We start from the raw sequence: 12,788 nt of genomic DNA on the forward strand, positions 1-12,788 counted from the left end.
GAGTTGGGTCCATAGCGCACAAGATTCGAGTTCCGGGTGGTGTAAGGTTGGCGCATGGTTGAACGGTAGAAATTCCGAGATACAATTAGGACTCAGGCCGAAAAAGAAATGCCGAGGCACAGTCCAGAATCAAGCGTAAGTCAGGGTGGTAGTTATCATACAATTATATGCAGTATATACACTAAACTCTAAAGTGCCATATTAACTGCAGTGTAAAACATTTATGGCGGTGTATCTCCTAAACTCAAAAGAGGCCAGGGCCCCACCAACCATGTTTTTACAGTAGTCATTATTTGGCACAGTCCAGGGGGACAACCAGGTAGATTGCAAATTATCAGATTAGGTCAGTTACATCAGATCAGTTTGGAGTCATTCCAACATGGCTGCCTCTTTGTAGGCAGCTAACCAAGGAAGTCCTTTTTTTTGTTCCAGTTCCCAGGCTGTTTTACCCTCTTTCTATTTCTTTAGCCTGAGCTGGCTAAGCTCTCGGCCATTTTGATTCCAATGCAGCTCAAGAGGAAAGGAGGTTTATCTAATACTAGTAGCCTCAAAATGGCTGAGCAGGGACATACAAAAGAAAATGGTGCCTATCAGACGAACCAACAGTGAATTGTCTCAAGGTGCACCAATCTAGTTAGCTGCCTCAGAAAGTGCTAAACAACAACAAAACCAGTGTGCACCGGGGTGTCAGGTCAAAATCCCTCTGGGCCAGGCTGGCAGCTCTCCAGTTGACAGAGGGAGCAAGTCCGCAGGGGATTCAACCACCATACCACGGTCGCAATCAAGGTCGTCTAAGCTGTTTCTAAGTGCCGAGTGTGCACAGGCAGGTATTGGGACACCCACCGGAAACTGATGGCTATATCAGGAAGTTTGGAAGTTTATTTATTTGCAAAGTTACTTAAAACCAATGCAATACATGCAAAATTAAAAACCATATGTATAATATAATATACGACCTCCGTAAAATATCATCACTCTGTTAATAAAAGCGCTTCTATTATCTTTACACGTTAAAATACAAATTTAAACGTACAGTAGCCACCTTTGCAAGTATCCCAGATGCCTACATCAATTGGATCACCCCCAACAAAAGCTGATGGGCCTAAGGCTGTGGTGCCCGAAGATCTTGATGTCAGTTTGGTATTTTTCCCCGGGCTGCTTCAAGAAATTTGACTAGTCTAATGTTCAATTGTGGGGATGCTGGGTCAAAGCAGGCCAATACTGCCTGCCTCCTTGACCGAATTCCCCTTTGATTAAAGGGAATTTTTAACAGTTGCCTCCTTTCTTGAAGTGTTTCCGTGCAAGAACTAATGGTATGGGTAATGTCCCCCTGTCCTTTTTTACATAAACTGCATACTGTAAAGGTCGGGTCCCTTTTCCATGGGGGGAGATGCTGTGTGCATGGCATCACTCCAAGTCGTAGCTTTAAAAATTTTAGTTTCAGTGCTTTTGAATAGCCCAAATTAAAATATTGTTGCGGGGCTAAAGTCCTGTACGAATTCAAAGTCATCCATGCATGCGCTCTGGCAGAAAAGGCAGCTTTGTCCTCCACCAATGACTGTATTTTCAATGCCTTCCATATTAATTTTTTGAAAACTGAGTGGTGACTGTGTGTATCCCATAGTGGCAGTAAACCAGTGTTGGCCAGAGCCTCCTGCAAGTACCGTCTAGCTGGCGAGTTCTCCCTCTGTTGTAATTCTTGCCACAGCAGGTGGTTTAAGGTTTTAGGGTTTGATGTTCTAATTTTGTTCCAACAGTTAATATATACTCCATAGCTGGCCCAAGTTTGCTTTATAAGGCCGTACTCCAATCGAATTTGTGCCAGGGAGGTATAAGTCAGGAGGCTGAACAAAGTTCTGTAGGCTTTTACAAGCGTTTTGTACAAAAGGTTGGTGTCTCTCCCGCGCAATGCTTCACTGCCATAGGTAATAGTGGGAAGGATTTTAGCCCGCGCTACCGCCAAGAGAGGACTCAGCGCAGGGCCCAGTAGTTTGGCTGATAGGCCTTTCATGGTTAGAGCAAGAATCATCCCTTTCCTTTTAATCTCTTCCTGTTGACGCGTGAATGATCCTTCTTTGTCGAAGTAGACTCCCAAGTACTTGTAAGCCTCCGCTGATTCAATGTGTCTGTCCCCCAGGTACCATAGGTGGTTCTTTTTTCGTTTGCTGCTGAATGTCATGGTCCTGGTTTTGTTTAGGTTTATTGAGAGGCTGTTCTCTTCTACGTAGACCTGCAGACCATTAAGAAGATTTTGCAAGCGAGCTGCTCTATGGCTAAGTAGGACTACATCGTCCGTGTAGAGTAGATTGCACAAAGCAGAGCCCCCTATTCTAGGCGCATGAGAATTGCAATTGTTCAGTGTCTGTGTTAAATCTGACATGAATAAGATGGGGACCGGCACGCAGCCCTGTTTCAGTTCTTTCGTTGTCTTGACTTTTCTTGAGAGGTGGGAACCTGAGCCCTGTACCCAGGTGTCGGTGTGTAAAAGCATTATCATTGATAAGAGGGTGTTTGGAATCCCCCATCTAGCAAACTTTAACCACAATTTGGACCTCTCCACGTTGTCAAATGCGGCGCTGAAATCGATGAAACAGACATGCAGCTGTGTTTTCCTTAGTTTTATTGCATCCGTTATCAGTGATATTGCCATGATATTGGATATTGTACCTGGATTTTTTCGGAATCCTGTCTGGTTCAGCGGAATTATTTCATTATTTTCAGCCCAAGTTGTCAGTTCCACCAACAATGTTCCCGCAAAGTATTTGGCCTCATTGTCGATCAGTGCAACTAACCGATAATTGGCTGGCAGGAGCTTACTGCCGCTTTTATGAATTGGAATGATCGTTGACCCTTTCCACGAGTCTGGGATAATGCCCAGTCGTCTTACTTCCAGGAAAAGTGGATGGAGTATGTCTGCCCAATCTTCTGGCCTTTCTTTAACCCCTTCGATGCGCATGACTGAGCGGTTCCGTCATGCGCATCGGTTGCGCTGTGCGTATGATGGAACCGCTCCGTCATGGCCCCGCCCGCTCAATAGAACCTTCAGCACAGCGCGGTAACCCGCGCCGCGCTGAAGGGGTTAAACACTGTTGGTTGGCGCTCCTTCCCTTCTTCCCCTCCTGATCTGTTTCCTAATTGCTAGTTGATCGGTGGCGGGTGGCCTTTCCTCCTCATCATGACTTGTATCAAAAAAAAAAATTCAGATTGACATTTGCCCTGGAGCTGCTATCGGCAGCGGTGCTGACAGGGAAGTGGTTGTTACCTCTTTCCCTTCTTCCTGTGTTGTTATTTTGTGCGAGCGTAGCTGCTCTACTCTGCTCCTGTGTCGGCTGATGGAAGCTTTGGCTATTAAAGTGGGAATTTAGATAGCTTGCCCAAGTCTCCTCAAGTATATAGGAAGCGAGTCCCCCCCGATGCGGGTGTATAATGGTGTTTACTGTTTTCCAAAAACGATTACTAGCGTTGTGCTTTATATTATAGAAGAGTTTTGCCCAGAAAACCTGTTTGTTGTTGTTGTTAATGTTCCATTTCAGCCTCTTTAGTTGGGTTCTTTGTAGCCGCAGAGAGCAAAGGAGCAGCGTGTTGCCAGGTTCATGGCGTAGAGAACGTATGGAGCCTTTTATCAGTCTCTTAATTGCCTTTATTTGTGTTCTTTGGTCCTTAGTTAGCTTTTTCTCTTGTGTCTGCGCCGGAACGCTCCCTGTTTTTGTGGCTGTTGCCTTCAAGTTACTGAGGTTGGTTGTGAAGCATTCCCAGGTTTGTATCAGGTTCTTTCCGAGTTGTTGAGCGAATAAAAGCTTGATTGCAGTGTCTGTTAGGGACTCGATGCTTTCTGTTGTAAACTTGATCCTCTTATAGTTCGTTGTGTAGCTTGAGCCTAGGTGTGGGGCAGGGTAAATAGTAATCGCATCTGTTGCTGCGAGAGTGATCTCTTGTGGACGGTGATCACTGTCCCCCATGTCTCCCATTTTAAAGCCTGTTACGTATTGAAACAACGAGAGGCTGACAAACGTGTAATCTAGGAGTGAGCTTGTTGTTTCAGTATAGTAGCTTGCCACTGGGGGGGAATCGCCGTCAGTTCTAGCATTGAGGGCCCTGAGGTTTAGGTGTTCTAGTTCTTCCAGCAGAAGTCTATTTACCCTGTTCGGCCTCCCATGCGTAAAGGAACCCTGCATTGGTAAATTGTAATTTAGCGATTGGAGGGAGACTTCCTTTGCTTCGGATGAGCCCATTAGGTATAAGTTCATGTCCCCTGCTAGAATTACATTTGGGGTTTCAGCGATGCCTAAGTGAGAAGTTATTTGATCTATTATCTTTGCTAAATCCACTGCTGTTCGTTTTGGGTGGATATATGCATTGAACAGTGTTGCTTCATTTTGTGCCCCTGCCAAGTAAAGAGTAAGTTTAACTGCTAGAGCTGTATCTGATTCCAAGCCAATAGTCACTGCTGTTGTTATGGTTGATGTTGAGATATATGTTGCCAGCCCCCCCCGAAGAGTGACCCATTTTGCTGCCCTTAATGGCAGGTCAGTCAAAGCAAAGGAACTCTTGGATAAATAGTGGTTTCATGAGCCAGGTTTCCTTTAGCATGACAATATCAAAATTATTAAGATATTGCAGGAATTCAGGGTCTTGAATTTTTGACTCTAAGCCATTTACGTTCCATGAGCAGAGACTTATTGCTAGTTCCTTTTGTCTGTTATTACTAAGATCTCTATAATTGTTATGTCATTGAGTTGCTGACTCAAGGGTTATAGTGCTTGTAATTGGTTCAGCATACCAGGAGTGGCGTCCTCGTGGCTTATCCGCCCTTGGAGATCCGTAATGAGTGCCTTGGATGAGAGCCCTACTTGGCGTTGAGTGGCCAAGAGCCCCTCTTAATACAGAAGTTGAGGGCCTTGAGCATTGTTTAATGCCTGGCCTTGGGCTCAGGTTTAGCGGTGGTGCTGGGTAGGCTGGAGGTTGGTAGGAACTAATTTGGATGCCCCAGTCTTTAAAGGTGAGATGGTGCTTTAGTACTCTCTGCGCCGTAGCTGTAGTTTTCCATAGTGCCCTTGTTGTTTCTGGATTGTCTGGATTATCTGCCGTAAGAAACTCAATTGCGAGTAGATCTGTTGTATTCAGGTCTGCTAGAGTGGGTATGGCCCGTAGTAATTTTAAAACATTACCTCGATTCAGCAGATCGTGACGACCTTTTGTAATATACTCTGGTTTGAGCAGTGTATATCTCGGAGCCTGTGACAGATCATTTGGGGGAGAGGCTAAGGTTTCAAGTTGCCCTGTCGCATTGGCAACGGTGTTTCGATGGGTTAACCAGAAAGGCTTATATTGGTCTGTTTGCAAAGTTGTACAGATGGCATTGGAAACTTTTTCCATATTTTTTGTTGGAGATACGTTTCTTAGTTGGCTCTGTTGATGCCAAGGGAGAGAAGCCTGAGGTAGTTGATCCGGGGCTGTCCTCGGATGCGTCCCCTCCGTTTGAGATGCCACTATCTGAGTTGTACAATTAGTTCTCGTTATAATTTCGTCTTTTCCCGCTGGCTGGGTGGAAGAGAGTTGCCCAGTTTCCTGTCGGGTATGCTCCTGGATACTATCTTTTACTAAAACCTTGATGTTATGGTGGTCAGCAGACCCAGCTTGCCGTTTTAGATTAGAACTGGTGGATTGTAGGGGAGTAACAAGGGCTGGACTGTTGACGACTTTGTTCTTTTCTGTCCCTGGGGCCACCTCATCTTGCATTAAAGGCCATTCGTCTATTCCTGTTGGATGCCCTCCAAGATTATAAATACAAGAGGGTGCTACTATGACTTGAGGATCTTTCAAGTGAGTCATATTGTTTTGCATTTCACCCACTTTTGGAGCAGTGGTTGAATTGAGAAGTTGTTTACTGAAAATTGGGTAAGTAGCTGCTTGATTGAGCAAAGATGCCTTCTGAGTGCGGCCTTTTCTTTTCAACAGACGACGTTGTTTAGCATTTGTTTTTGTCTCGGTTAGCAAAACCGGAGCTGTCTTTAGAAGGTCGCCACTACTGCCAGTGGAGCTCACACTTTGTTGTGGGTCGGTTTTAGTATTTTTGCAATCAAATTGCAGTGAAGGTTGATCTATTCTTCAGTTCGTTGAGCGTGGTGGAAAGCATTGACGGAAGGGTTGCCAGCTTATCCACAATCTGGCTGCACCTGCATTGGAGATATGGCTCTTTTTGTGCCCTTCTTATAAGTGAGTTGAGTTCCCCCAGTTTTTCATCGATCCCTGATGTGAATACTGCTAGAGTGTTTAATAGTGAGAGCTGTATATCCATTTTATCTGACTGGTATTGAAGCGCATCTACTGACAGTTGCATGGTTTTTAGGAGGGAGGCCCAGGGACTACCCTCCTGCTGGTTTGTGACCCCCTGCTCCTTTGCATCCACTTCCTTCTTTCCTCGCAAAGGCTGATTGTCCAATGAGGGCGGGTGCAGATGCATTATCTTCTCATTAGGAGAACCCGTTTGTTGGTCCGGGGAGTATGCTGCCAGCATGTCCTCCCATTCCTGTGTTCCCAAATAGGATAAGGTAGCCCTACCTTCCTCCAGCTTTGGAGATTTTAAGTTGGCTGGCGAGGGATTTAACTTGTGGTTATCCTGGATGATGGTGCTAAGGTCACCCTTAGTTGTGTTAATCATGTCACCATTAGATATATTTGAGTTCTGAGATCCAGTAGTGAATCCTACAGCTGCCCAAAAAGGTTGTTGTTTGATCGGCGTATCATCAGCGCTAAGCGTCTCTAGCCCGGGCTGCTTGCTCCAGTTGGGCTGTTGGCTATCTTCCTTTGCCGGAGATTGGGCTCCTCTTTTGAGGATCTTTAATGCTTGCATATTCTGAAGTGCTCCTTTTGTTGTGATTGGAGTTGATGCATTTAGTAAGTTAGCTACTGTTGTTGAGTTCTGGGCTTCTACTCGCGAAGATTTCTGAATTTTCGGAGGTCCGGATAAGCCTAATGATGAGCCAGGATAGGAATGGTTTAATCTAGGAGGCGTCAAGTCTCCAAAGGGGGTGCATATTTGGTGGCTTATGGTGCGCCTTGTGGCTGGCTGAAGGATTGGTTGGGAAGAGTTCCGCTGTAAAGTACTTCGTAGAATTACTCTGTGGTGTTTTGTTCTGTGAAACTACATTTATGCATTCTGCTAATGGTGATGTGGTTGTGCTTATAGATGAAGATAAGGGAATAGTTGGGGGTGTAGAAGAGATCCCCGAAGTATTTGTCATTGCTTGAGTGTGTACTTGTGCTATGACTTGCTGTTTCTGCTGGGTTTGGTGAACTGGCTGAGTTTTCTGCCCTGGGGTTGGTGCCAGTACTGATGCTTGGACTGGTAGAAGTGGGGACTGGAGGCCTTTCAGTGTGGCGTTACTTGAGTAAAGGGCAGCCCCGATATCTTTTATGAAATTAAATTTTGTATAGATTTTTGGTTAAGCTAGGGGGGCTTTGAGATTTCCTCTCGGTGACCCGCCAACAATTGGATCGCCGACTGGCAAGATTAATGTCGGATCATCACTGTTCTGATCTGTCGAGGGGCCTGACTTGCCCTTTCTTTTCCGCCCTGCCGTCTTGGGGCGGCTGATCTCCCGTACTCGACCTGACCTCATGACGTGCGACAGCTCCCTGGTCGAGCTAGACGGGGGCAGGAGGTACAAATGGGGTGTGCACTGCCAGTGCTTGTTCTGAATGCTTGGTGCTACCTTTTCGTCTGCTTTGTCTTCTGTTAGCAACCAAGACTCCCCCTTTATACTATTTCCTCCAGAAGGATGACTGCCTCTGAGATTCGTCTACGGGTCACGTACTATGGACCTCCGGCGTCTTGTGTGCCTCTTGTATAGGGTGACCAGATTCTCAAAACAAAAAACGGGGACAGGTCATAGACATAGAAGTAGGACTATGGTTTGCAGTAACCATCAACATAAAAGTAGGAGTATTTGACAGCTGTCATAGACATAGAAAAAGGACTACAATTACAGCTCCCTCCACAGACCGAGATGAAGCATTACAGACAACAAATCCGCGGTCTTTTATTGGCAACCCTCTCCTTCACACAGCAGCATTAGTACTTTTTATTACATTTACACTATTAAGGACTATAGCATATATTTGCCAAAAATCAATAAAACATCACAGGCTAGCAAACGCCAGATTTACTAGCTTTATCAATGCTCGTTTCTATAGCTGCGCGTCAGCACCACGTATAGTACAACTCACCAATGTTGCTTAGTTGCTCATGACAGAAAAGCATGGGAGGTAAACTGCGGAATGCTAAATTGCCAAATGGCAGCCATGGACCAATGTACAAAAAAAACACTTCTCTCCAGGTATTACTGCCTTAGGGTCTTAAGGGTGGCAAAGGCTGGCCGACCACACAGTCCTCCCACATTTGCGTGGTCACTGCTGGGATGTCATGTTACCTTACTGGGGTATGAATAGTGCACTCTAGCCATTGGTATCATCTCATAGTGCAATAGTGTGAAGACCTGAGCAAAAAGCTCGAGCAGCGCTGCTCGCCTCTTCCACATGCATTAATACTGCTCCTTTAAGTCCTTTCCAGCTAAACAGTTTGCCGTGATCTGAAAGGTCTGTCAAGAGGTCAAGTCATAGCTTTGATGTGGAGAACACAGAGCATGCATCAATTGGTTATGAATAAAACATGCAATGAGCAATGCATTAATCCTTCCACGGTATGCATAAGGGCTACTGAAAAGTTTGTATGACTATGAATACAAGCTACAGGATGAAGAAATATTGTTTTATTCAAAGAAGAAACTTTGGCTGGCACGATGACGTAGGTGGCGCTGCGTGTAAAATGTCTCGCTTCAAAGGATTTCCCTTCTTGCTACAGCGCTCACCTCAGCGACGACACATGCCGTAAACAGCGCAAAGAGAGCATGCGCGCGCATGCCCAACCGGAACAATGGAAAACAGGGACATTTCTGTGTTTAACCTGGACACTGTTTGAAAACAGGGACATTTGAGTCACTTGGAGAAAAGTGTCGGGACACGGGGACATTTCCCCAAAAACGGGGACTGTCCTGGGAAAACGGGGACGTCTGGTCTCCCTACTCTTGTAGTATCTTGCGGTCAGCTCCCGTCAGGTTCTGAAGATCTACGGTTCTTTACTCTGCGAGTCGTGATTCGCTGTGTCGCTGTATCGCTGTGAATCTCTGTGAGTCGCTGAGTAGCTGAGTCGATCAAACAAGCTGAGTCCGCTCTGTCCGTTCTGTTCCTCTCACCGTCAGTGCCGACCGATGTCCAGCCGCGGCGGGGAGCTCGGTCTGCGGTCCGAGTTCCGCGATGAGGGCTGCAAGGAGATTTCAAAGGATGCAGGCACCCCGCCTTCAGCTGGGACTGGAGACAGCGGAACACTGCGGGAACTTTGAGCCACAGGGGGGGAGCGTGGGGGCGCAGAGCCCGGGGGCGAAGTGTTAAAACGCTGCAAGGCTGGTGTCAGGATTGACAGAGTTAGCAGGAGATGGCAGGGGCTGCGGGAAAGCCTCACAATGCCCACCTCGCGGCGTCTGCCTCACCACCTCACCGCAATCTCACCACCATTCCACACTGCCGATGCCCAGGCAGCGGAGAGCAGGCGCCTTGATCACCTGGAGGCTTGGGCCTGAGCCTAGGCCTCCCCTCACAGTTCGCCACCTCAGGCTTCAAGCAGGCAAAGAAACGGGAAAACACAGACCTCCTGCCCAGACGTCCTGCAGCTCCCACCGCTCTCACCGCTGCCACTGTGACTCCTCCGGATCCAGGATTCGGTCTTGCACCCGCAGCTCCTGCCCAGACCTCCTGCAGCTCCCACCGCTCTCACCGCTGCCACTGTGACTCCTCCGGATCCAGGATTCGGTCTTGCACCCGCAGCTCCTGCCCAGACCTCCTGCAGCTCCCACCGCTCTCACCGCTGCCACTGTGACTCCTCCGGATCCAGGATTCGGTCTTGCACCCGCAGCTCCTGCCCAGACCTCCTGCAGCTCCCACCGCTCTCACCGCTGCCACTGTGACTCCTCCGGATCCAGGATTCGGTCTTGCACCCGCAGCTCCTGCCCAGACCTGCTGCAGCTCCCACCGCTCTCACCGCTGTCACTGTGACTCCTCCGGATCCAGGATTCGGTCTTGCACCCGCAGCTCCTGCCCAGACCTCCTGCAGCTCCCACCGCTCTCACCGCTGCCACTGTGACTCCTCCGGATCCAGGATTCGGTCTTGCACCCGCAGCTCCTGCCCAGACCTCCTGCAGCTCCCACCGCTCTCACCGTGACTCCTCCGGATCCAGGATTCGGTCTTGCACCCGCAGCTCCTGCCCAGACCTCCTGCAGCTCCCACCGCTCTCACCGCTGTCACTGTGACTCCTCCGGATCCAGGATTCGGTCTTGCACCCGCAGCTCCTGCCCAGACCTCCTGCAGCTCCCACCGCTCTCACCGTGACTCCTCCGGATCCAGGATTCGGTCTTGCACCCGCAGCTCCTGCCCAGACCTCCTGCAGCTCCCACCGCTCTCACCGTGACTCCTCCGGATCCAGGATTCGGTCTTGCACCCGCAGCTCCTGCCCAGACCTCCTGCAGCTCCCACCGCTCTCACCGCTGCCACTGTGACTCCTCCGGATCCAGGATTCGGTCTTGCACCCGCAGCTCCTGCCCAGACCTCCTGCAGCTCCCACCGCTCTCACCGCTGCCACTGTGACTCCTCCGGATCCAGGATTCGGTCTTGCACCCGCAGCCGCGCATCCGTGGCTCCCGCGGCTCCCACGGTTTCCCGCAAGTCTGGGTTGGATTCGGCTCTCGCGGCTCCTGTGGATTCTCTGCGGCTCGGCACTCTCTCTGGCTGCGCTCAACCCGGAACCGGGACTTTAATTACCAGATAATTGGCATTTACAGGGTATGCTAATCATCACACCTCTTATAATTGCAATCCGCTGCGTTAGCCATGGGGATGCACTTTACTTAGCCGCTTGCACTCACGTCAACACACTGTGCTGGACGTCCGTTTTGTGCACGGTGACAAATAGGACATTTAATCATTTGGTCAACCCTGAATGGCTATATAATCTGCCTACCTCTCAGCACTCCGCCCCCACCCAGTCCTGCCCCTCCTCATTCAGAGGTTGGGTGCCTCTGTGTGTTCGATGCTGAATCTGCAGTAGCTCCACCTTCATAGAAGCCTTGCGGGAGGGGCATGGGGCATCAGCTGTTGCAATTCGGCATGGCATTTCTTAAGAATGCAAATTAAACCTGCTGTGGTTTTTCCTGTATCCACGATGCAGAACGTGGTGGTGCTGGTCATGGTAAAATAATCAATGGCTACTGGCTTTGGCACTGGGAACCAGGTATGAGTCTCGGCGACGCCGGCTCAACATCCTGTGATTGTGGGTAAATCAGTTAATTTCCATGTACCCAACAAAAAAATGAATGTGTCCTTGTAATGTAACTGGCCGAGTTCACGCCATATAAATATCTGCAAAAGAAACCACGGCCTGAGAGGAAAGTCCCAGTGTGTTTGGAACACTGGCTGAATAGCGTCAACTTAATAAGGCCCTGCCTGAAACCTCCTTCGCTCTGGGGGGTCTCTTGAGAAAGCAAGCCAAATCTCCGCTGTGACCGCCCTGGCACAGTAGTTTGGGGGACACTGTCAAATTTCAATAAAAGTACTCACGTTTTTGATAGGTGAAGTCTAAGTTGGGCACGTGGCTGCAGGGTCAGTGGTGACAGTTTCTCCGACACCTCAACAGTTTGGCAGCTCAGCAGCTGAAGTCTGAATGAGGCCATAATTGCTTTATTATTTAGTAATGGTCAAGTCGGCTGCAATAATTTAGGCGGTGGTAAATTTACAGCTGAGCTACACGTACAGCGACAGCCCAGGTTGGTGCGAGGTGCCTGCAGCGGCGGTGCCATCATTCAATTTGCGGTGCCACCCGCAATTGAGCCAGGCTGGAGACGCACCTCCCTCAAAACTCCCCGCTCCGGCAACAGGATGTGGCATCCCCCGTGGTGCCGGCATTTAGCAGACAACCGGACTGGCCCGGCTGTCTAGTCACTGGACACTGCCTCGGGTCATGATGTCAGGCTGTCAGTCAGAGCCGCGCCGCGGGGGAATGATCACAATAATGAATCGTGATGCATTTGTGGCACTAGTGCAGTTGAGTGGCTTGCGAGCCTGCCAGCACGGCCTTACCGCACAGTGCGAGCCCCAGGCCTGTGGAAGCACAGCGCACGACACTGGCGGCGCGCTGCCACACTTGGCGCTTTCAGTGACAGCTGAGACACAAGTAACAACAGATATGCAAGACATCGCATTTCAGGGCGGTAATGCAGATTACCATACTGAAATGTGTTAGTGTAATGCCTGATGTGTGGTACTTGGCTGGACTGTATGTGGGAAAACTAAAAAAATAAAACAGGTCTCGAAGTTACAGCAGCAGGATCTCCAGTGAGCCGATGTGAAATACCGCCCAAGTGAGAATGGTGTCTAAACTCACTCAATCTTCCCCCTATGCATTCCTCTTAGTGTGCTAAACACTTCTTCTAGACTTATGACTGTAACCTACAGGTCACTGATGCCTTATCCATTCATGTTTTGTGAGCGATGAAATGACAGAATGCCTGTGGGTTCCACCGGTGGGATTGAGGTACCCAACACACAAAAAGACCAAAAGAGAAAAGAACGCGGCGGAGGCTGCATACTCACAGCAGAGGCCCACTGTTACGATATGCATACACCGGGCCGAGGGTTACCCCATAGTGCCCCATAAGGGAACTGAAATCCCATGCTGTTG

General features: G+C 48.9%; 2 protein-coding genes across 4 annotated transcripts in view; one reads left to right on the forward strand and one right to left on the reverse strand.

Moving 5' to 3' along the window:
- The window catches only part of LOC146839140 (uncharacterized), a 366,458-nt gene that overhangs the window by 122,595 nt on the left and 231,075 nt on the right, over positions 1–12,788 (reverse strand). Inside the window, 1 exon segment of the mRNA XM_085600014.1 lies at positions 6,333–6,972. Coding sequence (XP_085456140.1) covers positions 6,333–6,972 — 640 coding nt within the window.
- LOC146839142 (uncharacterized) overlaps positions 1–12,788 on the forward strand; it is a 54,033-nt gene that overhangs the window by 5,490 nt on the left and 35,755 nt on the right. The gene's annotated exons all lie outside the window — the stretch shown is intronic.

This window comes from Triturus cristatus, chromosome 4_2 (assembly GCF_964204655.1).
Source record: "Triturus cristatus chromosome 4_2, aTriCri1.1, whole genome shotgun sequence".
NCBI lineage: Eukaryota > Metazoa > Chordata > Amphibia > Caudata > Salamandridae > Triturus > Triturus cristatus.